The sequence below is a fragment of the Dermochelys coriacea genome, chromosome 25 (assembly GCF_009764565.3).
Source record: "Dermochelys coriacea isolate rDerCor1 chromosome 25, rDerCor1.pri.v4, whole genome shotgun sequence".
NCBI lineage: Eukaryota > Metazoa > Chordata > Testudines > Dermochelyidae > Dermochelys > Dermochelys coriacea.
The window spans coordinates 13,168,650-13,194,516 of NC_050092.1; the positions used below are offsets into that span (position 1 = coordinate 13,168,650).

General features: G+C 52.0%; 1 protein-coding gene across 3 annotated transcripts; it reads left to right on the plus strand.

The window, feature by feature from the left end:
• Positions 1-24,221, plus strand: LOC119848460 (occludin). 3 transcript variants are annotated; one of them, XM_043502874.1, is made up of 8 exons: positions 1-768; positions 5,888-6,699; positions 10,359-10,517; positions 16,789-16,946; positions 17,555-17,773; positions 19,317-19,488; positions 20,225-20,266; positions 22,539-24,221. In XM_043502874.1, exons 2-8 carry the CDS (start codon positions 5,998-6,000, stop codon positions 22,638-22,640), a joined length of 1,554 nt encoding a protein of 517 aa, XP_043358809.1. In that variant the 5' UTR covers positions 1-768; positions 5,888-5,997; the 3' UTR covers positions 22,641-24,221. The 3 variants fall into 3 exon arrangements, with proteins under 3 accessions (XP_043358809.1, XP_038240269.1, XP_043358810.1); XM_038384341.2 differs by having other exon boundaries at positions 2-768; positions 17,564-17,773; XM_043502875.1 differs by lacking the exon at positions 1-768 and adding an exon at positions 845-1,814.
• Positions 24,222-25,867: the final 1,646 nt, after the last annotated feature.

The window sequence follows — 25,867 nt, forward strand, 5'->3', positions numbered from 1 at the left end:
CAGGGCTAGTTAAGGTCCCAATCCTGCCAACATGCTCCATGTTTAACTTCAAGCCCTGTGGGCCGTTCAGCTGAGACACCCTCTGACTGCAAAGCCCGGGACCCCACAAACTCATTGCACCCACGAAGAGCGGGGGCGCACAGGGAGCAAGACTTAAAGAGGAGTAAAATCCAAGTGCCAGGCTGGGATCCTTGTGGCTTGGCAGGACCTCTCGGGCCCAACTGAGTCAGGGAGAGGCAGCTCAACCTTGCCTAGGGGGCTGCTCCCCCGTCAGTCCATGTGCATGACAAATGGAAGGGGTTAAAGTCAAGCCAGCCACGCAGCAAGGCGCTTTGATCAGAGTCTTGAACACAAGGCGATTTTTGTCCAGGCTGGAACAGGGAGCTGAGGTTTAAGCGCTCCATCTGCTGCTGCCAAGTTTTTGACTACAGCTGTGCCAGGTTCCTGCAGTTACAAACTTTCTCTTTGGCCTGGCTGCAGCAGGAGGAGGCTGGCGGGTTGTTTTTAATGATTGTGCACCTAGTAATGATTAATCCCTGGGCTGCCATTTTAAGATGAACAAAGAGGGGAGGAAAACAGAGGGGACCCAGGTAGCTGCTTTTAAAGGAAACCCAGCAAATCCCCTTCTCAAGGCAGCGGCTCCAGGAATGGAGCCCTGAGCCAGGGGCCCATCTGCAGGCAGCACCAGGCTGGTAAGCAGCACATTTACCAATAATACTAAGTGCCAGAGACCAGCGCAGCTGGCACTGGAGATAGCTGCAATCTAAGGTAAGGTGTATTGATCGCTTCATGGCGGAGAGCTGCTCTGTTATTTTTGCTTCATATGTTTCAGGATCGTCTAAAGCTCTGTTGAACTTAAGGGGGCCAGATTCCCAGCGGGTATCAATCAACCTGCAGCCAGGTAGGGGTCTGGCCCCACTGACCTCAATGGAGCAATGGCAATGGATGCTAGCTGAGGCGCTGGCATAGAAAATTCTTCTCATGAGGTCAGAAGGCTGAATTCACACAGATCTGTCTCTGAGAGTTCGCTTTTGATGCAGAACACCGTGAATGTTTACCAGCCATTTCCTTCAAAACTTAAATCCTTGTTTGTTGTTAAGGGGTTTTTAGAGGGGCCGTTGGGTTTTCTTGTTTATTTCTAGAGTAACAAAGCTAGGACAGAAATGAAAACAAGCTTAGCTGGCTTTATTGAATAAAGCAAGGTGTTTGCTAAACAAAAATCTTGGGCAATTCAAAGAACCCAGTTAAGGAAAGAGGTGGAATTGCAAAATCTTTGCAGAAAGGGCTTAGGTGTTGGAGTCAACTTCACCGGGTCTGGAAATTCTCTCTGGGGTCTGGGATCAAACTGGAACTGCAGCTTTTAGAAGCACTGGGAGCTTTTGTTGTCTTTGAAACTTGAATCCTGGCCAAAGAAAGGAGGTTTGGCAGCGAAACACAGCATCAAACTTATCGCGGGCTCTCTTGGGGAAAGAAAAACATTGGGGATTTTTTTTAAAAAGGACTGACTAGAGCACACGCGCGTGTGAGGGGAGCGTCCTATTTGCTAGTGCCGGGATAGACGGGTGGAGACCCACGAGGGGTGTGTAGTGAGCAAACCCTGCCCTGAGCTGCTATGGGCTTCCCAGCTGCAGGCCTGGGAAAACAGAGACTTATTAATCAGGTGAAATAAGAGAGGAGGTGGTGTTGGCAGAAACTGTTGCAGCCGGAGTGGAGGCCCCAGCTGAACATTCCCATCCTATCTCCAGCGGTTCAGGACGGCTGGATTCAGCAGGGATCATTGACCCTGCACGTTCCTAGCGATCCCAAAATCCAAGGTGAGGCTTAGAAGAATTCTACGGAGGATTGTTTGCCCTTCCCTGTGTTCTCTGCCCCTCCAGCACTGGGGGATTACAATGAAGCGCAGTGGCAAGGCTCTCATTAGCTGAGCCTGTAGCAAAATAAAAAGGCCTTTTATTAAAAGTTGGGTTGGGGGAGAACAGGCAGTTCCTGTGGGAACCCCTGCGCCTGTGTCCAGCGAGTTGGAGCCTGCCAAACCGACGCAAAGGATACTCGTGCGGGTGGGGGTACACCTCTGGAATGCAGGGGCAGAAAAGAGCGTTTAAAACTTGGCTATCCCAGAAGTGTAAGGGGTCAAATAAACAAAACTGCATCTTCCTTTTATGTATCCCTTTAAATATAGCACAGCGAATTCAACCCTGGGGTAATTATTCTCAGCAGCCAGGTCTTCTGTGTATTAGTGACCCTTGCTTGTGAGGGACTCAGAACCGGGGTGCCAGCCTGACGGTTACACGGCAGTTTTATAGCCCTGCAATTCAAGCCTGGTGAGCTTGAGCCAGCTCCCCGGACCAGCCATGGGTTTTTTTTGTTGCAGTGTAGACATACCCTACAAATACAGCAGTGAGTGTGGGCAGCAGGAGCTGAATAATCCAAGGGAAGCCGTGGGGGCAAAAGATCTATCTGGTTTTAAGATTCTACTTGATAAGTTTATGGAGGAGATGGTATGATGGGATAATGGGATTTTGGTAAGTAATTGATCTTTAAATATTCAGGGTAAATAGGACTAATCCCCTGAGATGGGATATTGGATGGATGGGATCTGAGTTACCCAAGAAAGAATTTTCTGTAGTATCTGGCTGGTGAATCTTGCCCATATGCTCAGGGTTTAGCTGATCGCCGTATTTGGGGTCGGGAAGGAATTTTCCTCCAGGGCAGATTGGAGAGGCCCTGGAGGTTTTTCGCCTTCCTCTGTAGCATGGGGCATGGGTGACTTGAGGGAGGCTTCTCTGCTCCTTGAAGTCTTTAAACCATGATTTAAGGACTTCAATAGCTCAGACATAGGTGAGGTTTTTCATAGGAGTGGGTGGGTGAGATTCTGTGGCCTGCGCTGTGCAGGAGGTCGGACTAGATGATCCGAATGGTCCCTTCTGACCTTAGTATCTATGAATCCCCTGCCCTGGCCACGACTCCCTTTGAGTAAGTGACTCAGTTTCTTTGGGCTGCCTTTGTTCTCCATGGCATTAATGGTATTTCCCTGCCTCACAGAGAAGTTGTAAATGTAAATACGTGAAATTCCCCCTTTATCGGATAACTGTAACCTACGAGTACACAGGAGTTCTTCTCTCTGGGTCATAATGACTTGTGCGGAAGCGGCAAGGTCGGGCCTTATTATCTTAGGTTTGTGTTACAAAAGCATTTCTGTGTCTGAGCCTCTGTTGTTTGTACTGTTATTAATCAATGCTCGGGAAGTGCTTTGAAGCACTCAGCAGTGTTGTTATTGCACAGAACAGGGGGTAGGGGAGACATAGGGAAAAACCGATTGACTGAAATACACGAATGTAAGGCAGATGGCCTAGAAAGGCATGTCTGTCTGCTGAGGTACTTGTACCGTGACCATAGCATAGGAACACGCAGAAGTAATCTTTTTTAGAAACATATAATCTGTGGGGTTTGGGGGTTTGCATTTTGTTACCAAAGTGTCTGAACAAAATTACTGTAGTTCAGTTGTTGGTGGGTTGTTTTTTTTTTTAAATCTTTTGCATTATTTGGTTGAGCAATCTGAGTAAATTCAAGTGGGTAACTTTTGTGGGGAGTTGAAATAAAAATGTGGTTGAATTGGTTGATATTGAGGGTGTGACAGCCTGTTTCTCAGGATTTGCACCTGCATTTGGCAGAATTATTCCAGATTTACGCTGGTGTAACTGAGACCAGAGCCTGGCGCTAGTGCAAGGGGGGCAAAAATCATCAAAGTGTCTAAGGATCTGTCTTCATTGCAAAGTTTACTCAGGTTCTTGCTCGGGGGTTGCCCCTAATCCAGCTCCCGTCCACACACAAAACCCTCGAAACCTGAGTTTAGCAGTGCTTTTGCCCTGGGCTAGCTGGCTCCTCTAGGGCGGAGTGCTTACGCAGGAGCTGGTAACCTGCCCACTTGTGGCAAGGACATCATGCTGCCAGTCCTCCAGGGCCTTCCCACAATTCCCTCCACGTGCCTAGAGGGACAGACAAGGTCTCCCACAATCCCCCCAAAAAAAACCTGTGGCTCAGTTTACTGCAGGGCAAAGACCCAAGGATGGGCCCCCCGGCGTCCTAGCTGCACGCCTGGCTGAGTCAGCACCCGGGAGGCACAGTCACTGTGTGGCTGCCCACACCAGGGTTAGGCAAACTTTGGGTTTGTTCATCCCACTTAACTCAGACCCCATGTGACTTAAGAGCCCAAGCCTCCTGGAAAATCAACAGGCCCCCTCAATTCCCAGCACTTTGGTGACTTTGGAAAATGAGACTTCGGCTCCTAAGTCATTTATGTGCTTTAAAAAAACACTTTACCAAGGGTCCCTAAAGTTCAGCTAGGAGAATCCTTTGCAAGGCGGAGGGCCAAAGTCAATGGGAATTGCACCCCCTAGTGTCAGGGCTGAGCACAGCCTGGGGCATGGGGGCTGTTTGATTCCTGCAGCCTTTGCTAGTTGTGCATCAATGAGTCCATAGCGGTGAATGGGATTTCTGTTCTCTGCAGGGGAGAAGGGTCTTGCCCCGGCATGGGGAGATGGTGCCAAGGGCTCAGGGAGGAGGCTGGCTGGGACCAGAAGAAGGATTAGATTCTAGGATATTAGACAAGCAAGTCCCTTTTGGACAGTCCCCCTAAAGAACCTCTAGCTGGCATGAACAAGCCCAGCCCCCTGGTTTTGACCATCCACCCCACCGTGGATCATTTCTGAGCTGGAGAGATCAGTTGTGCTGCTCAGGACTTAAAGCGGGGTGTGCGTGACGCCTCCTTTTGCCGCTGGGGCCAGTTAGAAAATGGCCACATCCTTGTAGGCTGCAACCGTCCCCAAGGACTGCCTGGTTCCTGCCTGGCCTCGCCCAAAGCCCTTCCCCTAGCTCATGAATGATTAAGACGCCCTATTGCTAGGTCATGGCGCCCAAGAGGGAACATCTACACTGCTGCTTTCAGCCCCGTAACTAGGGTGACCAGATGTCCCAATTTTATAGAGACAGTCCTGATTTTTGGGTCTTTTTCTTATATAGGCTCCTATTACCCCCACCCCCTGTCCTGATTTTTCACACTTGCTGTCTGGTCACCCTACCCATAATGCAAACCGGAGTCTGTAGACCCAGGCTCTGAGACTCGCTGCTGCCAGGGTTTTTGCAGTGTAGACATAGCCAGTGACTAACATGCTTGACTTGACTATCTATGTAGATGCAATTACAATCTATCTATCTATCTCCATACACCCCCCTCTATCTAGCTATCTATCTATCCCCATACATCCCCCTCTATCTATCTATGTAATATACATACCTATATATATGGAGATACTGGGCCTAGGCCCCTAATTGCCACTGATTTGATATTAACCGGGGTTATTATGGTAGTGCCTGAAGGCCAGCCGGGAATAGAGCCCACTGTGCTAGGCACTGCATCAATACGAAGCAGAGGGCAGTCAGCGCTCACAGTCTAACGAAAACGAGACAGGCCCAAGGTCTGTGACCCCCGGCAAAGGGCTACAACCCACACACAGAGGTGGCAGCAAGCAGCATATTGATGCCACTTTTTCTGGGGGGTGGCAGTGGGTTAGTTTGGAGGAGATCAGCTAATTGGAAAGCAAAGGGGGCTGCGTAGGTGTGGCGTGAAGCTCAGAGCTGGAGCAAACAACGCAGAGCCGCGAAAGTCCAGTCAGAACTGTGGCAAGTTCTCTGGATATTCACAGCTCCCTGCTCCGGCTGCCCCAGGCGGCCAGTTCCACTGCAGTCGTCTCCCAAGGCCAGACGGCAGCCAAGGGAAATGCGTGGCCCTCACGCCCTTTGCTGGGGGAGTTTGTAAGTGACTAGTTCAAGGCCTCAGTGACAGAGCCAGGATTCGAACCCCCTGCCCTTGTGCTTGTCCCACCTCCAGGCCACCCTGCTTGACCAGCTTGTTTATCTGCCGCCCTCCCGAGGCGTTTCTAAGGCTGCCCGTCACTGCGGTCTCTGGGCGCCTGCCCTGCATTGGATCCTTCCTCCTCCATGTATAGCCAGAAGCCCTACGACAGCCCGCCCACCGGCTACGGCCCTCCCGGCGACAGCTACGGCTACGACATCCACTCCCCCATCCCAGGCTCCTTCTACATTGAGGACGTGCCGCAGTATTTTTACAAGTGGAACTCTCCGCCCGGCGTGGTGAGGATCCTGGAGGCCCTGGTCGTCCTGCTCTGCATCACCATCTTCGCCTGCGTGGCCTCTACGCTGGCCTGGGAATACAGCTACGGCTATGGGGGGATGTATGGGAGCGGGCTAGGGAGCTACTATGGGTCTGGCTATTATGGCGGAGGGATGGGCTATGGGGGCTACGGCGGATACGGCGGATACGGCGGCTATGGAGGCTACTATGGCGGGATGACCAACCCGCGGGCAGCCAGCGGCTTCATGATCGCCATGTCGGTGTTGTGCTTCATAGCACTGCTGGGACTCTTCGTGGCCAGCGTCACCAAGTCCAGCAGCGCCCGCTCCCGCAGGTTTTACCTGGCAGTCATCGTGGTGTGCGCCATCCTGGCCTTTGTCATGCTCATCGCCTCCATCGTCTACATCATGGGCGTCAACCCCCGGGCACAAATGACTGGCAGCTACTACTACAGCCCCATGCTGACCATGTGCAACCAGATGTACTCCTCCGGTGGAGCCTACATGAACCAGTACCTCTACCATTACTGCACTGTGGACCCGCAGGAGGTAAGATGGGCACTGCTTGCGTTTTCCCTTTAGCTTTCCTTCTTTTCTCTCTTTCTCCTTCCTTCCACTTCCTTTCCGCCTTTTCTCTCTTTCTCCTTCTTTTCTCTCTCCTTCCATTTTGTTTTCATCTTTCGTTGACTTTCTCTTGGAGCAGCTCAGAAAACGGGATGACTTTTTTTGGGGGAAATATTAACGCCAATTTAGTCCTTGTTTATTTAAAATGTGAAATGATCTACAAAGGGTTTTGAAAATTTCCTACTGTCTCGCTCACTCTATTTCACAGACGAACAGGATGAAATTTTGGTCAGAATATTAGTGGAAACCCCCCATTTGTTTTGGGTTTTTTGTTAACATTTTTAAATTTTGCTTGGAAGCGTTGGCATTTCCCAGCCAGTCAGTACCTCCATAGCCATCAGCTGTAACTCCTGCTTTCCCTTTTCCAATAGACATAGGTGCACTTCTCCAGCTTACCTCAGCTAAGAGCAGTTCCTTGTGACTAGTGTCAGCTGCCCTTGGCTCGACACAGGGTGTCACCAGGGCTAGGAGGATGAAGCTGAGGACAGGGAAATTCAAGGCTCAATACCGGAGGTGCTTTCTGGTGGGCGAAGCTGTGGAGCAATCTCAAAGGGGAACTAGTTGGGCCTTCTAAATCCAGGTTGGGCAAAGTATGAGAAAAATCCTGCTTTGGCAGGTGGATGGGCTAGCCCAGAGGTTTGCAAACTGGCCCCTGGCCCAGGGGGAGCTGGCTGCTCTCATGATGCTGACTCATTCTTCCTGGGTTTTGCAGCTGACGGAGGGTCAAAGCTGATGGGAGAGGGAGCTGAAGGAAAAGCATGTGGTTATTTTTCCATTCAACCAATGGCTTTAGTTGACAGGAGTGAAATAGGATCATGAAAGGGATGGGAGGCCAATCCCTCTATTAAGCTGTGGTCCCCACTATGGGAAAGTTTGGTAAATCCTGGACTAGACCATCTCCTGGCTCTTTTCCATCTCTACCCATTTTCTGGGATTCTCCAAACCCTCTGTTCTGATCAGCTCAGAGCTCTGCACCCCTCTCCCCTTCTTGAGCCGTCCTGGTGCAACGATTCGTATAGTTTAAAACTCTACAGCTATGAACCGAGTGCCACCGACAGTCGCTGAAAGTTGGTTTTTGCCTTAGTCAGTTTCCCTTGATCCCAGTGGGTCGGGTGGTCACGGCCTCAAAGTCTCTAAGTCCTGGGAGAAAGCTGGTGGAAAAGATTTGCTGTAATGTCTTTGTGACAGTTACTATGGATTGACACCATTGAATCCCCATTGACTACAGCAATGGTTCTGCAGAGTTACATGGGGCTCGACGATAGCAGCATCTAGCAGTCTTCAATTGCCAAGACAGATGAGTCCACTGCAGGCTCCCCTTAGACCAGTGTTGGGGTGCGTTGTAGCCCACTAGCACCTAGACACCCCAGCTGAGGTCAGGGACCCTTTGTGCCAGGCACTGCACAGATGCACAGTGAGAGACAGGTCCTGCACCAAAGAACTCACGGTCTGAATAAATGAAGGAAGGCTCATTCACCCCATTTTACAAAGGGGAAAACTGAGGCCCAGACAGACACACAGCTGAATCTACAGCCCAGTTATTTATCATAAATACTTGAATAGCCCACATTACTGTAGTCTCTGAGCTGAGCACCTCCCAGTATTTAATGGATTTATCCTCACACACTCCTAGGAGGCAAGGCCTGGCTGTCATCGCCATTGAATGGAGGGGAAACTGAGGCACAGAGTGGCTGAATGACTTGGCTAAGGGTCACACAGGGATCCTGTGGCAGAGCTGGAAGCTGAATCCAGGTCTTCCAAGTCCTAGGCTAGTGTCCTGATCACTGAACCTTCCTTCTTCTAAGCTAAGAAGCGCCTCTTTCAGCTCAGAATAAACTCAGGTCTCCTGACTCCCAGTTCACTGCTTTAGAATCATAGAATATCAGGGTTGGAAGGGACCTCAGGAGGTCATCTAGTCCAATCCCCTGCTTAAAGCAGGACCAATCCCCAATTTTTGCCCCAGATCCCTAAATGGCCCCCTCAAGGATTGAACTCACAACTCTGGGTTTAGCAGGCCAATGCTCAAACCATTGAGCTATCCCTCCACCCCCTTAACCACAAGCCCACCAGCTATGTGCTTTTTCCAAGTCTAGCCCCCAGGATGTAACAAGGAGCAAAACAGCTTTATAAACATCTCCTTCATCTGCTGCTCAGTTACTCTGCTGGGCTGGGTCGGTTTCCTTATTGACACTGTGCAGCTAACTGGGATCTCTGCTTGCTGGCCCTGGCTCCAGAGTCAGAGCTCTAGGCTGTCTGTTGGATAGAAGGCAGAAGAATAGTAACAAACAAGGTCTCTGTGAAGCCAGTTTCGGTCTGGAGAGAAACAATTGCAGCGATTTAAGCAGCAAGCTGGGTGGGGCTGCCGATACCACTCCGTCTCCAGGAGAAGATTAGCCCAGCCTGCTGCATTCCGGCCACCTGAAATCCAGAGTCACATAGAGCTACACACTTTGCTGTATATTTCCTACCAAAAACAAGCCGTGCTGCACCTGCCTGATGCATGGATCAGATGTGACCTAATCTGTCATTCCCCCCATGTCTAATATCTATCAAACTTCAACATTCTTACTAGGGCCCTATGGGAAATTCTGGGAAGTCTCCCTCTCTCACACACACCAAAATGCAAGGATTTGAACTCCTCCTCCTGGAGCAAAAATCATACAGAGAATAAGTAGCCCCTGTTTCTGCTGCTCTCGGCCATGTGTCCCTAGGAGAAGATTGTTGGTTGTTTCAGCATGCAGCGGGGAGTCAGGACTCCTGGGCTCTTTTCCTGGCTCTGTGGGGTCTTGCGAAAGTCGTTTCCTCTCTCACAATGAGCCTCAGTCTCCCAGTCTGTAAAATATGAGGGCATTGGATCCCTGTAGCTTGCAAAGTGCTTTGGCATTACCTGGTTCCTTTTTGGTTCTTGAGCTGGGCCCAGTCCTGGAGAATCAACCCCAGAAAGCTTTGCCGGCTCGATTGTTTTGCTGACTTCCACACAGGATAAGATCATAGTAATGAGCAAAGCAGCGGCAGCCTCCCATGTGATCCTGCTTTGTGCCAGGGACAGCTGGGGAAGCTGATTCGGTTTGTTGCCAGCACAGCCAATACCCTACCCAATTCCCCCTTTGAGTGCTGCCGGGTTTGTTCTCCGTCGCTTGGCAGCTCTGATGAAGGAGCCGGTTCCAAAAGCCCTTGCCAACCCAAGAAGCTTTCTTTTCTTCTCTTCCTCCCCCTAAATCCCAATTCCAGGAAATTTTTCATCTGTCTCACTCTCTCTTCCTTGGGGGGACTCTCTTGTCTGATGTAACAATTATTTTCCCTCTCATTTGATTTCCCCCCACCCTTTGGCACCTTCACATGGACTGGAATGACTTCTCCAGCTGTGCTGGCAGGGACGGGTGTCTCATTTCCTGCTAGTGGCCAATCCACATAGAGGACAACAACCTACTGCTGCTATCGGCTGATGGAGTTCTTCCTTTAGCTTGAGTGGTAGAGGTCAGTGCTGCAGTACAGAGGGTGCTGGGGTTGAACCAAGATGATGGATGACATAAGGGTAATTTCCCTGACTCCCTGGCCAACGTGGGTTTTTTCCTCTTTTCTAGGCTATCGCCATTGTCTGTGGGTTTTTCATCGTCATTCTTCTCTGCGTGATTTGCTTCTTTGCTCACAAGACGCGCCACAAGATCTGGAAGTTTGGCAAGCCAAATATCTACTGGGACAAGCCACTCGCCTTCCAGGAAGGCCCCAATGTGGAGGAGTGGGTGAGTCTAGGATGGTGCAGGCTGCGGGTGGAGCAGATGAGTGATAGGGACTTTGAGGCTCCAACCTGCTCTGTGGCTAACTCAGGGCATTACTAACCAGCCCATCACCATGGTGTCTAGGTGCCAGAGGTACCCTCAGGAGCCAGATTGGGAAACAAACAATGGGAGGGACTCTCCTAAGCCCCGTCCACTCATGGCGCCAAAATTGAGAGCCCTCAAAGTCAGCCGTCACTCACAGTAGGTTGTGCAGATCTTTGTAGCATGATCCATCCTCATCTTCCTTTTAGCAGCAGGGAAATGTTGATGTTGGTAAATCGGAAACGGGTCAGAGAAGAGCCATGAGAATGATTAAAGGCTTAGAAAACCTGCCTTATAGCAAGAGACTCAAAGAGCTCCATTTATTTAGCTCAACAAAGAGAAGGGTCAGGAGTGACTTGCAAAGATCTATAAAGAATCTACATGGGGAACAAATATTTAATAACGGGCTCTTCAATCTAGCAGAGACAGGGGTAACATGATCGAATGGCTGGACATTGAAGCTAGACAAATTCAGATTGGAAATAAGGCGGTAACGTTTTAATGGTGAGAGTAATTAACTGTTGGAACAAGTTACTAACGGTCATGGAGGATTCTCCGTCACTGACAATTTTAAAATCAAGATTTAGATTTGTTCTAAGAGAGATGCTGTAGGAGTTACTTTGGGAAGTTCTCTGGCATGTTATGCAGGAGGTCAGACTAGATGATCACAATAATTTCCTTCTGGCCTTAGGAGGTACGAATCTATAAATGGTTAACAATGTTGATCTGTAGGTCACTGTCTGTAGGCTTCAGAGTTAACACCCCATTGTGGTCAATGGGGCAAGCTCAGAAATCTCTCTGATCTGCTCTTTCACGCTGTGGGCAGATGTGGCTGGATTCGTCTGCTTCACATTTTAAGGTGATCTAGGCAACCATAAAAGTAAGGGTCAGGTTAGGTTCTGGAGCAAAAGATGGACTAGGGCAAGTGCAGTGGCCTAGCAGGGAATGTGGCACAGTGGTGTGTGCTCCCTGACGCATGTTATGAAATGTGCTATATAAGAACTAGGTATTATTACTTTTGTTCAGCGTTTGTACAGAACCTAGCACAACAGGATCCTGGTCTGTGACTGTGGCTCTAGCCTACTTCCAAAATTTAAATAAATAATAATATCATGTAGCAATGAGTTCCCTGGGTTAATTTTATATATTAGTGGAGGGGGGATGTATTTCCTTACATCTGTTTTAAATGCCTTGTTTTTTCCATTCGCTTTTAGTCTCTTTGTTGCTCAGATATGAATAACAGGGTGTAGAGAGCAGGGCTGGTCCAAGCTATCTTGAATGTACCAAAAGATAAATAAAACATGATTGGATCAGATAGGCTGCGAGCCTGGAACCAGCAACACGAAGGGTTTCTGTTCTCTTCCCCTTTGTCCACTGAGTGCTCGAAAAATGTTTGCTTATGATATGATTTAGTTTCACTCTCGTCAATGATTAACTGGGCAGCTCTTGCCACACGGGGTTTCTCCTGGTACATCTCAAATGGCCACGGTGTTCTGGTCCATTGCTTGGCGCCAGGTCACATCTGGTTGGCAGTGGGGTTGGGCGAGTGGGGTCACAGGCACTTGGGGATGGGGTGGGGGAGCAGGGTTGGTTGTTCGGATGAAATTTCACACCAGTGTAAGTGCTGGGCTCTGCTTAAGCCTGGGAAATGCCCCTCTAGGCGGGGGGCTGGCAGGTGGTCTTGGCACCACTTGCATCCCACTTACATCCAGAAGCAAAGGATTCTGGGATTCCCAGCCATGGGTGTAGTGGTACCATGGTGTTGTGCTGAGCTTCTGCCAGGGTGAAATCCCCCAAGGGCCATTGGAGCAATCATCCCTCTCCCCTCCGCCTCCCCAGTGCATCCCTGCCTCTCAGCGTGAGCGTCTGATGGCTAAAAGCCTAACACAGAGTGACAACCCTCCAGGGCACTGCTGGGGCAGAGCATATGGCAGTTGGCATCCGCTCCACTGCATGGCATGACGCAGAAAAGCAGCCGTCTCTGCATCAGGGACCTGAACAGCACTGACAAACCTAGCTGTGGGGAAATTAACACAGTCAGGCCTTCGCTGGAGGAAGACTTGTCCACAGTAGGAGCCTCCTTTGTTCTGTTTGGGGTCTTGTCCTGCTCTCGTAACTAGGGTCTGAGTGCTGCCCAGGCATGTCCTAAGTGACGCGTACCGTGTTTAAGGGCTGGGCTGCGACCTTCAAAAGGAGAGTTAACAGCCAAATCAGCGCTTCTCACAAGGGCAAGAAGAGAGCGCAACTGTCAGAGTCTTAGGCAGCGCAGCCTAGAGATTAGAGCTGGATGGGGGTGGGGAGCCAGGATGCCTGGGTTGTAGTCACAGCTCTGGCAAGGAGTGTCTAACAGCCCAAGCAGAGCTGGCAGCGTTGAGTCCGGGCAGGGGTCAAGGGCTCAATAATGTGTGGAAGTGAACAAGACAAGTTCTTCCCAGACTGGGCTCTGCAGGTGGGAGCTGGGATTTCCCCTCACCCCACGCAGGATCAGCTCCCAGGTCTTCCTGGGGTTCCCCCCCCCACCAGGATCAGCTCCCAGGTTCCCCTGAGATTCCCCCCCAGGATCAGCTCCCAGGTTTCTCTGCATCTTTGCTCATGTGGGAAGGAAGGTGGGAGAGAGACTAACTTAGCCAGGGTATGACACTTTTTTCTCCAAAAATCCATCAGTTCCCAGACAAGCAACAATTTCTGCCCCCAGCAAGAGGCTCCAGCTAACAAGCCACAAAGGGCCAGGAAGAAAGGAAGGGTGAAAGGGGGAAAACATCTGGCCGTCTAGGATTCAGTCTAAACAAATACCCCCACCCCTCCCCATTTCCTTAACCTCCAGGAGCAGATGTGGCCGCATTCCCCCTTTGCCCGCACCTCTCTTGCGTCACCAACCCACCACCTCTCCGCCTGGAGGCCCAGTGCTAGGAAATGCCTTTGGCCTGAGGTCAGGGACAAGGATGCGGGGAACAGTTAAGGGGCTGGGGCCCTGCAGCTGCGAGGTTACATAGAGCAGAGCAGACGTTCATGCTCCGATGGGCAGGGGAGGGAGCGGCCTGCATTATTCAGCAGCCGGCGGCATGGAGCAAAGACAGCTCCCAAGGGTGGCTGGGTGGACGTGAGGAGAGGAAGGAAGGGGTTAATGAGTGCATCAGCTATCCAGGGAATTAATTGCAAGCAGGGGCAAACTTAAGGCATTTAGAAAAGATCTGACTGGAGCAGAGGGGCAACTAGCCAAGGACGGGAGAATCAGGCATGCTGTTTATGAAACCTGTTCCATTTGATTGGTCTGTCTACGTGTGCCAATCCCTTGGGCTTACAGTCTGTCCCACCTTGCAGTTCGCAGTGACACTCCGAGTACCTTTTCCTGCCCTGAAGAAGAGCTCTTGAAAGCTTGTCTCTTCCACAAGCAGGAGTTGGTCCCATAAAAGATATCGCTTCACCCCCCGCCCCTTGTCTCTCATTTCTATCGATCTCTCTGATCACTGGCCTCAAGAGCTCAATCATCCCATATCCGGTCTCTCAGAAAAATCCCACAATTGGCTTAAAAACTATGAGATTTTGTTTAAAAATGAATTTTGTTGCTTTTGATTTGCCTTCTGGTTAGTGAGCCGCTGGGGGGCACGCAGGGTGTGTGCTCAAGCTTTCCTCCAAAAGCATGAAGGTTAGAAAATGACTTTTAAAAAAAGGAGATTCTCCCTTAATCCCCTGATTCCAGGCGCTGGAGCTTTAGGAGAAACATGAGGTGTTGAGAGAGTTGGCAACACTGTATCGATCTCTCTTTATCATCTTTACCACATGATACAAGTGGTGCTTTCTTTCTTTCAGAGACCCTGATGAACTCAGTCTAACACTGTTTTACCATCTCCTTCCCCTCCCCTGGTGAATGTTATTCCCATTCATACATTAACTATTTATTGATTATTTAAAAATCTGTTCTGTTGGGATGCCCTCTTTAGCAGATGCCTGTGGAGGTGGAGGAGGATGTACGTGGGGGGCTGGGCCGGGAGGCTATGTCAAGGTCACAACTTCTAAAACTATGGCTCCCCCATTTAGAGCCAGATTTTAATACTTTGTTTTTGTAACTTTCTGCTAAGTAGTGTCCTACAGCACAATTGAGGTCAATGGGCCAACTGGCTGCGTGAGGCATTGTGTCCAGCATGAGGAAAATTGTGTGAATACACTGCAAGGATTGCCTAGTGGTTAGGGCACTGGCTTGGGAAGGTGAGGGTTCAATTCTCTGCTCTGCCACAGACTTCCTGTGTGACCATGGGTGAGTCGCTTAATCTCTGTGGGCCTCAGTCTCCTATCTAGAAAGGAGACAGCATTGCCTAGTGGGTGCAGCCACAGACTGGGACCCAGCAGTGTTGGGTTCTCTTCTTGGCCCTGCCACTAGGTTTCTGTGTAACCTTGGGCGTGTCACTTCCCATCTCTGTGCCTCAGTTTCACCATCTGCAAAATGGGGATAGTGGTCCTGCCCTCCTCTGTAAAGCTCTTGGAGATCAGCTGATGAAAAGTGCTATGTAAGCGGTAGGTGGTATCTGTACAATGGGCATAATTACATTTCCCTAACTCACGGAGGGTGGGGTGAAGATAAATCAAGACATTAGCAATTTGGAGGTGCTCAGATCCTACAGCCCTGGGGGTCCTAGATGTACGTAAGACAGATGGGCAGAATCTGGCCCTGTAGCCTGCCGTCCGTACAAGAGCAAAGCCTGAAAGAACCGAAGCACCCTGGACGTGATCAGTTTCCCAGCCCTGGGCGTTTCCACGTTCCTCCCAGCTCAGTTTATTTACTGTGCAGATCACCCCTGGGAGGCATTTCCTGAGTTCTGGTGGACGCGTCTCCTGCATGGGCTCAGTAGGGACCCAGGTCAGGTCGCTGCCCAGACCGGCACATCCTGCCTTTGTCAGTTCCAGGGATGTCTGAGGAGGGAAGGGTTAGTGCTCTCCAGGTGGCTGAGTCCCTGTGATTTATTGTAAGCGAGGCGAGCAAACGCCCCTGGGAAAGGGAACTGGCCCTGTGGCATGCTGGCATAGGGGAGTTTGGGAGGGGAAATTCCCACCCAAACCGCCTGTTCCCTGGCACTGAGCGCTGCCACTCCCCTTCCCGGAGAGCCTCGTATCTCCTTCGCTCTGCTCCCGCAGCTCCCAGACCTCTAACAGGCAGGGACGGGGTGGGGGGGACCTAACAGCCCCACTGCTTTGTTCTCCACTGCAGGTTGTGGGGGCTGGCTCCTGGGGGTGGGGCATAGCAAGCCAGGTCAGCTAGGCCCTGGAATAGGGGGGTAGGTCACACAATTTAGCCCCATTCCTCTGTGCCTAGGACTTATCCACCAGCACCCACCCATCCCTCTGGCCTCTGCTGCTGGGCCGGCAGGTTGCTGTATCGTGGGGCCTGGTGGTGCCAGCCGCCTCTCACCCAGCCTGCAGGGCGGGGGCTGGTTAAATGGCAGGGGAGGTGTTTGCCAAGTGCTGATTTAGCTTATCAGCCAGTCGCACTGTGATAAGGGGGTTGGGGCTGCCCAAACGGGAGGCAGAGAGCCGGGATTTGGGTGGTGGTTCCCTGTGCTCTCGATCCCAATCCCAGCTCCGGGGCCCTGCAGTCCGGAGGAGGGTTGGGCTGCATTAGCCGCCCCGGTTTGGTTTTCTGTGTGCCTTTGCGTGACGGTGACCAGGAACGAACAGAACTGGCGGGGCCAGCGTCCCCCGCACGGCTTTGCCAGAGCTCCTCGCACAGTGCAGACCCCCAGCCCCTGTTATCCCGGCCCTGAGCTCCACCACCAGCCTGCTCTGCCAGGGTCCCTGAATCCCGACCCATAGCCCCTTGTTATCACAGCCCTGGGCTCCCCGCCGGCCCCCAGCCCTGCTGATGCTGCTCAATCCCGACCTCTCATCCCCCGTTATCCCAACCCTGAGCTCCGCCCTCCCACACCCCTCTGCCAATGTCCCTAAATCTCAACCCCCAGCCCCCTGCTCTCCCAGCCCCCCCAGCCTCCCTCAGGTGGGGGCTGCCATTTGGGCCCCACTGTGTGCACCCTGCCCTGAGGCCGTCACCAGGTCTGAAGTTGAGACCAAGGTCACGCCTGGCCCTGGCTCTCGCTAAGGTGGAGCTAAGGGCAGAGCGTGACCCCAGCATCGCACCCAGCCACCACCCCCCCAGGCCGCACGCGGGCACAGAGAGAGCCGAACGCCTCTGGCTGCTTTTCAGGTAAAGAACGTTGCAGAGGGGGCCAGCATGCACGATGAGACGGCCACGCTGGCCTACTCTGAGAAGCCAATCAGCCCTGTCAACGCCCCAGCCAGCGCCTATGGCTACCCGCACAAGGAGAACGGCTACTATGCCCCCGAGGCCTACAGCCCCAGAAGGTGAGTCCGTCCCAAGGGCTGGGAACCCAGGATCCCTTTGTATCCAGATCTCCCACCCGGGCCTCCGGCAGACTCCTCCCCCCAGCTCAGCTGGGCTCACGGTGCTCTCGGGAGCCACTGGTTTGACGAAGTAACGTGCCCAGCAGGTCTAGTGGTTAGAGCCCAGGGCTGGGACTCGTTGGGTTCAGTGCACAGCTCTGTGGGACCTTGGGCAAGGCCCTGCATCTCCCTGGGCCTCATTTCCCAGACATCTGCAGACTGGAGGATAACGGTCTGTTTTGCGCATCAGGTTGTGAGCTCTGGGGCAGGGACTGTCTCTCACTGTGTGTCTGGGCAGCAGCCGGCCCGGCGGGGTCCTGAGCTCATGCTACTTCACTGCTGCCGTTAGAAAAAGGTGTCCAAACCGATAACGGTGCCCATGCGGGGAGCGCGTTCCCGGTTTCACTCAGACCTGCCGCCTTCCCATGCTGCCAGCCCCCGGTCACCTGCAGGAGCTGGGGCGCTCTAGCCCAGGGGTTCCCCTGTGTCCCGCCTGGATGGATGAGTAGTTTGGGGAGGTCTCAGGCTGAGAATCCCAGCTCTAGGCTGAGCCCCATGTCCACACACACCCCTCCCAGCTCTCCTGCCCGTGTGGTCAGTGATCAGCCCGCCAGGACCTTCAGCACCAGCACCCTGGAGGAGAGGGGGAGGGAGAGCTCCAGCAAGCCCGCCGCCCGGCGTGGGAGGAGAAGGAGGCGCAACCCCGAGCTGGACGAGTCCCAGTACGAGACGGACTACACCACAGCCATGGAGTCCAGCGACGAACGGGACAAGGACGAGTGGGGCAGGTGAGGGGCTCGCTCTCCTCGGCGCGTCCATCAGTGACCCCTGGCTGCCTCTGCAGGGACGCATCTGCTGGGGCCGTCCCCCAGAAGGGTGTCTAGCACCAGGGATCGCTGCTGTTAACCTCACAGGCTGGGCCACATGGGGAGGGGCTGACCCATGGGGGAGCATGCCCAGGTAAAGTCATGCACATTGGAAAACACAATCCCAACTATACGTATAAAATGAAGGGGTCTAAATTAGCTGTTACCACTCGAGATCTTGGAGTCATTGTGGATAGTTCTCTGCAAACATCCACTCAATGTGCAGCGGCCGACAAAAAAGCCAACAGAGGGAATCATTAGGAAAGGGATAGATAATAGATAGATAAAAAGACAGAAAATATCATATTGCCTCTATATAAATCCCTGGTAAGTCCACAGCTTGAATACTGCATGCAGATGTGGTCGCCACATCTCAAAAAAGATGTATTGGGATTGGGAAAAAGTTTAGAAAAGGGCAACAAGAATGATGAGGGGCATGGAACAGCTGCCATATGAAGAGAGATTAATAAGACTGGAACTTTTCAGCTTGGAAAAGAGATGACTAAGGGGGGTATGATAGAGGTCTATAAAATCATGGCTGGTGTGGAGAAAGTAAATAAGGAAGTGTTACTGACTGCTTCTTATAACACAAGAACTAGGGGTCACCAAATGAAATTAACAGGCAGCAGGTTTAAAACAAACAGAAGTATTTTGTTACCCAACATACAGCCAACCTGTGGAACTGTTTGCCAGAGGATATTGTGAAGGCCAAGCCCATAACAGGGTTCAAAAAAGAACAGATAAACTCATGGAGGATAGGTCCATCAATGGCTATTAACCAGGCTGGGCAGGGATGGTGTCCCCAGCCTCTGTTTACCAGAAGCTGGGAGTGGGTGACACGGGATGGATCACTTGATGATTCCCTGTTCTGTTTATTCGCTCTGGGGCACCTGGCACTGGCTGCTGTCGGAAGACAAGATACTGGGCCAGATGGACCTTTGGTCTGACCCAGTATGGCCGTTCTTATGGTCTTATGTTATGCCATGTAGCTGGATCAGAATGGGGATCCAGGCTGCCCCATTTGGCCTGTGGGGGAGGGCTACTCCATGGGAGGCGGGAGGGGATCTGGTCACGCCAGCTTCAGTGACATTTTGACATGATGTGCTGGCATCCCAATGTGATGTCATTGTCACGGCGATGACCTCATGCAGTGATGTCACCATGTGCCGTGGCAGCAGCATCTGGGGGATGCCTGCATTCCTCTCCTGTCAGACAGGCCGGTGGCACGGCCCTCCTGTAATTCCAGTAGCCACCTGTCAGCTCCCTGGATGCTGGTGCAAGAACAATGCTGCATGGAAATAAATTGCAATGATTTGGGGGTGCAGGGGAGAGGGGCTCCAAACTCGAGGCACCTTTAACCTGGTTCCCAGATACTCTGCCCTTCTGCAAACCAGCCCCAGAGCACACCACCCCCCGTTGAATCCCCAGTCTAATCTCTCTCTCTCCCTCTCCTCCTGCCGGGCAGCGTGTACCCCCCAATCACCTCGGACAGCATTCGCCAGGAATACAAGCAGGAGTTCGACACCGACCTCAAGCACTACAAGCAGCTGTGCGCCGAGATGGACAACATCAACGACCAGTTGAACCAGCTCAGCAAGCAGCTGGACGGCTTGTCGGAGGACAGCCCACAGTACCAGGTCAGCGCGGGGCCAGGCTGGGGCTGTGCTTTACCAATTGACATGGAGTCTGTAGGGGTTGTATCACAGTAGCCCCACTAGGGCTCAGCAGAGCTCAGGGTCCGGTTGTGCATGGTGCTGCACAGACACCAAGAGACCAGCCCTACTCCAAAGAGCTCACAGGCTCAACAGACAAAGGGGGCGTTGTCACCCCATTTTGCAGCCAGGGAACTGAGAACCAGAGACATTCAGTGGCAGAGGCAGGAACTCTGAGCTTAAGTCTCCCGATTCCCAGCCAAGTGCCTTATCTACAGGGCATCCTTCCTGCTACTTCACCCCCCCTGCAGAGGGGCCAGCACCAAGCCGGAGCCCCACTGAAGGGGGATGTAGGTCTCATTTGATAGCTGATGCTCATCTATTTTGTTCAGGGACCCACCCTGCCCCTGTAGAAGCTGACAGGAAATTTTGCCCAGTCAGTGGGAGCTGGAAGACATCTCTTCTTCTCCTTCCCTAGCTCCAGTCCCTGCCCAGCCCATCCTGATTCCACCAGCATGCAGTGATGGGCTGCCTTGGGAAGACTGCCTTTCGGCAACGTGGCTGGCTTTCCATACAGTAGCCTGAAAGGGTTTCTTTGTCAGCCCCCGCCTGGCACCATCACCTGTGCTCCCTCGTTAGGTACACTGCCGAGTGATGGCTCTGGAGTAATTATCTGCTGTGCACATAACATGGCCCTCTCCTCCTGGTTTTTCTTTTTCAGGGAGTTGCTGAGGAATACAACCGGCTGAAAGATTTAAAACGGGTGAGTCTCCAAAACCCAGCTTGTCTTTAGCCACTTGCCTCTGTGTGTATTCTGTCTGTCTGGTCTCCCTTAAGGATTTGTGTGTATGTCCATTCCCCTAGCTATTCAAATAGCATCCCATAGTGAGTATCCTCAGCCAAGGGCTTAGCCATTCAGCATTTCCCACTTCAGCAGCCTTAGAACTTGTCTACACAAGCAAGCGGCACCGACTTAACTTAAATCGCTTTCCAACCCAGACATGGTTAAACCTCTGAAAGCCCCTAGGTGCACGTATGGATATCAGTTTGAATCTAGTTCTGTGGTTTAGCTGAATGCCTGTCAATTTTCCTAGGTGAGCAAAATCATCAGAATGAGGCTTAAACTGATTTCAGGGTGTCTACACACAATGTTGCATCAGTTTTATCTGAATTGGTTTAAAATTTCGTGTTAACTTAGAGCGGGGCAGCTCTGTGCATGTAGACCAGGCCTTGGGGTGATTGTCTTTTTTTCCCCTTTTCAGTGAATTTGTTGCTCCCATGAAGGGGGCTGGACTGAGAGCCCAGAGCTGGAGTTCTGTGTTTCATCCCAGGGCAGGGGCAGCATAGGGGAACCAGACAGCAAATGTGAAAAATCGGGACAGGAGGTGGGGGGTAATAGGAGCCTATATAAGAAAAAGACCCAAAAATCGGGATTGTCCCTATAAAATCAGGACATCTGGTCACCCTAGGGCAGCGTGGCTTTAGTGTGTGTGTGTAGCCAGCGATGTAACTGATTCCAGAGCTGGAAGGCCCCGGCTAGGGGTGGGAGGTTAGCTCCGTTCTGTGTGCCTGATCCTGAGCATTGCTGTGCACACGCCATTCTCACCGAAGTCAGTGGGAGCCGCACCCCCCAGAATCAGGCCCCCATTCCCTAGTCTGGACTCGGGGAGGAAAAGTCCCATGCAGTGTGTGCTTTTGTGACAGCCACCCTCTTGGCTGTCATAGGGGGGATTGAACTGTGGACCTCCGGAGCTAAAAGTAGGAGCTGCTACAGCTTGAGCTAAAGCTCCCTGGGTGGAAGGGAGGCGGGCGGGCATTGTAACAACTCTTGTCCTCACTCCAAGGGGCCTGTAACACCCACCCAACAGTGGGTTACACTCTGTAATGTGGAGACCGGTCATCTAGGACCCAGGCGATGAACGTGCTTGACATGGCCCAGGAGCCACCAGCTGGTTAAAAACTGCCAATCCCTCCATACCTGGGTCAGAGTCAAACGCGTGACTTGGAGTGAAATGCCCTGCCGCCCTTCACGGTGCCCCTGAGCTGGCTGGTTTGGTGTTGGATTATGCTCTGTGGCACAGCTTGAAATACAACATGCTTCAGTGAGCTGAGACGGAGGAAAAACACCTCCTGCTTTCAGAGTTGTCTAGCCGGCACCGTCTGGTGCCAGCCTTGCCCTCCTACAGCCTGCGGCGCAGCAAAGGGGCCTTCTTCACTCAGCCGATCTGCTCTCTGCTGTGGGGACCCTGCGGCGCCCACTGGCTTTGGATTAAGAACAGGAGTACTTGTGGCACTTTAGAGGCTAACAAATTTATTTGAGCATAAGCTTTCGTGAGCTACAGCTCACAGACTTAACACGGCTGCTACTCTGAAACCTGGCTTTGGATTATTCCCTTGAGCCTCGCAGAGCCAGCCCAGTGGCGTGAGGGGGTTCCATTGGGGTTCATGCACCCCAAATGATGGCTTAGTTCCAGTTGCAAAATCTTTATTACCGGGGAGCGTGTGCAAGGCAAGAAGAAACCCGGGGATCCCAGGTTGCTTTTCCAGCACAGACAGCAAAGGATAAAAATCTCTCTGTTCACTTGCAAATGGAGGGGGTCTAAACTGGGATCACAGTCAACATGTGGGGCTTGAACTCAGAACCTTGAACATTAAGTACCAGATTTTCAAAGGAGACCAGCGCTCGTTTAAGCACTGAAGGGAGCAGTCCATTGGGTGCTGAGCATTTTCTTAAAGCTGGCCTCAGTTGTGGGCACTGAGCCCTTGAAAATGTGGCCATGAATTATTAACATTTGCTCCCCAGAAGCATCAGCTGTGCCACTTGAGCTAAAAACATAACTTCATTTGCCGGTAGCAATGGGAGGCTCTTATCTTCTTATGCGGACCAGCCACTAGATGGCAACGTATAACACTGAACCAGCTCCCACAATGCTTAGTGCTTCCAGAGCACAACTGCATTAAGGAGCCAGAGAGAATGGGCCCCTGTGTTCCCTGCGACGTTATTAATGCCTCCTCGTTTCTTGCTCTCGCTTCAGACTCCTGACTATCAGACAAAGAAAATGGAGAGCAAAGCTCTGCGGAACAAGCTGTTCCACATCAAACGCATGGTGAGCGATTACGATAAGATGAGAGGGTAGCGCGGAAAGCGGAATCCTTTGGAGGGGGAAGAAATTCTGTGTGTGGTCAGCCGACTTCCCTCCACAAAGCGCTGCAGGAATGCCAAATACCTGGACTAAAAGCAGATTTCTTTTTGCTTTGTACATTCGTTTCAAAAGCAGAAAATCTCTCTCTCTCTCTCTCTTTGTGCCATTTCCAAACCGAAACCCAACAGGTCTCAGTGAGCGGGACAAGAGGGCGATTTTTAGAACAGAAATGAAACTCCAAGGAAGTTTGCGCTCTGGTTTGATTCCAGTGGGCCCGTATCTTGCAATGACCTAAGCAGAAATTCTGGCCCCATTGAAATCAGTACTTCAGTGGGGCTAGGAGATCATTCTTGGTGCTTAAGTTTATGCATGCGAGTCATTAATTCAATAAAACTGAGCATTAAGCATGCACCTGCGGTTGCTGCAGCTTCGGCCCTTCGGTTTGTACGTGTATGCAGATGTAAATTTGTAAATATGTGGGTGTGTATATAAATTAGCCTCCTGTTTTATATGATCAAAGGGTGAGCCTCTCTGTAGCATGCTCATGTGCTGGTCCCGATCCTGCAAGCCCTTACCCATGCCCATGTAGGCCCAGTGAGCTCAGTAGGACATCCCTTGTGAGTGAGGGCCCTTGGTGGGTGAAACTCACCTCTGGGCAGAGGGATTTGTACAAGGCCTATGCACCACTGACACCCCCTGAGCACAGTAGGTGGAACGCTGGCCCCATTGACCTCTGTGGGGATTGTGCCGTTACTTCAACGGAGCCCGGATTTCACTCCATTCTGGGGCCTTTGTGCTGCATAAGCCTGATGCTGGATCCCTGCCCAGGAAAGGTTTGCAGGATTGGGCCAGTGCTCTCTGGAAAGGCAATTAGCAAGGACTCCCGCTCCCTCTTAGATTACTGTCCTCATTCCCCTCCATCCCCTGAGTCCCAATGTGATTCAAAGCCAGAAGCATGGGAGATCCGCAGCTGGAGCTCTGGAACCCAGGCGTGTTTCGCACTCCACACCAGCCTGCAGTAAGGAGCCCATTCTAGCCAGCTGAGGGTGATGGCCTGTCTCCCACCACAGCAGCTGAGATGTGTGCAGCCAAACTGGGTGTAAACGCAGACCCAAGTTCCAGAGATTGTCCCAGCCCCTCACCTCCTGCCCCGTTCCGCAGACATGTCTCTTGTGGAGCTGACAACTGAGTTCGGCAGTGGATGCATTTCACCGGGATGAATAATACATAGGGAACTCCTGAGTCACCCAGCGCAGACAGCTCACGCTCCTGACAACTTGTCAAGCCAGCAAAAGCCAGGGTTTGGCCACCCCCCAGCCAGAGCCCATGCTAGGCATTCTGTGAGGAGATTTCACGCTCGCAGGGGCGTCACGGTGCCAATCTTAGAATAGCCCCCACAGCTGCCACAGTTTTATAGTGCTGGACGGCACGGCGCGAACGTCTGAACACAATTTATTTTAACACCACCAGCACTTCCTACGCCCGTGTGCTATTCTGTAGGGAACTGGTTATGATATCTGGGATTATTTTTTTTAATAAACTGCATCTATTGGTTTTAAATTTCAGCAGCTTGCTTTTGTTCCTGAAGCAGTGTGTGGCTGAAAGAAAAAGAATCTCTGTATGTTTAATGGGCTGCAGCCAGAGGCAGTGAGTGTTTTGCTGCGGGCCGGAGCACTATTTGGAGGTAGAAATTGGGCAAGGGGAGCGATGACAGCAACTGCATTTGCTGCAGTCCCTGCTGACCTCCAGCTTGTCCACCCATTGCTGTCATGAGTTTATGCTCCTGACAGCCCATGTGGGAGGTGAGACTCATAACCCCTGGTTTGCCAGATGAGGACCCACGGCCCAGAGCGCTGCAGTGACTTGGACAAGGTCACGCGTGGAGTCTGGGGCAAAGCCTGAAAACTGAACCCCAATGTCCCCCAGCTCCAGCCAGTGCTTGAACCACAAGGCCAGCCATGCTCTGCCAACAATGGGCTGGCAAAGTTCACTCCCAGCCCAGGATTGCATTCTTATAGCTACTTCTTATAGCTGAATTCTTCTAACATGCCTTGCTGTGGGGGCGGACCTGTACATTTGGCAGAGAGAAGCTGCTGGAACCCTGAAGTGGTCATTTGCCTGCTGCCAGCTGCCTCTCGCTCCCTTCCAGTGAGTACTGCTAACGCCAGGTGCTTCCCCTTTCCTAGAGCCCTTTGAGGTCTGTGGGCCAAACGAGCCAGGACAGGTGCTCCTGGGGCGCTCCAATATCTTAGTCACAGGTTGAGAGGGGTTGGTCTGTGGGCACCTTGTTTCCCATTTGGTGCAAGCTGATGGATTCAGTCCCCTTCCCACCCACCCTTCTCCCTGCAGTCTGCTGTCCCACATGACCTGCATACGCTGAAGACAAGGGGTTCGATGCGCAGTTAGTGTCTGGTAAGGTCAGCTAGCAGCTGGGACTGGAGAGGAGCCGTTAGAACCACGTGACCAGTCCTCGTGTTACCCACACTTGGGATTTTTATTGTGGGGCTCCCCTGGCTTGGAGTTTTTCTTAAAGCGCCAGCACCTGGAGGCGTAGGATTCATGAGCAGCTCAACGTTCGGTTGCAAGAGAGAAGCTTCTAGCCCTGGTGGTTGCAGAGAAATAGCTTGACAATCATGACCACTAAGCTCAAAAAAACAGAAAGGAAATTAAAAAAAAACAAAAACCTCCCCCCAAATGTATCGTTCTGTGAAAGCTCCTGATTAGCTAAAGACAATCTTGTGATTTCTGGGAGCAGCGGGGTGATGCATGGCACATGCTGCTCGTCCTCTCTGGCCCGTAGATGCTGCCAGAGCTTTAAGCTAGACGAGGGCCTGCTGTGTTTTGCCACATGGGCTCGTTGAATGGGGGGTGGGCTACTGTATCTTGGGGGTTGTGATGGTATGCAGTGTGCAGTGGCACTGCAATCCACGGGGCTGGCTCTCAGCTGAAATCACTGGGGCTCTGTATGGACCCAAGGGTCAGCCCTGCAGTTCTTGGTGCAAGCCTGAGCCCCTGGATTGAATCCCCCACCCCAGCTGAAAACCCCTTGGTTGCACGAGGTGCTCTGCTCACCTGACTCCAAGGGCCTTTCCCCTGTGTGCCTATCACACACACACTCCCACCCCCACCCCCTCTCACATGAACAGGGCTCTGGGTTTGCCAGCCAGAGCCCTCCTCAAGCTGCTGCACTTCATTCTCCATGTCCTAAAGCTGTTCTACAC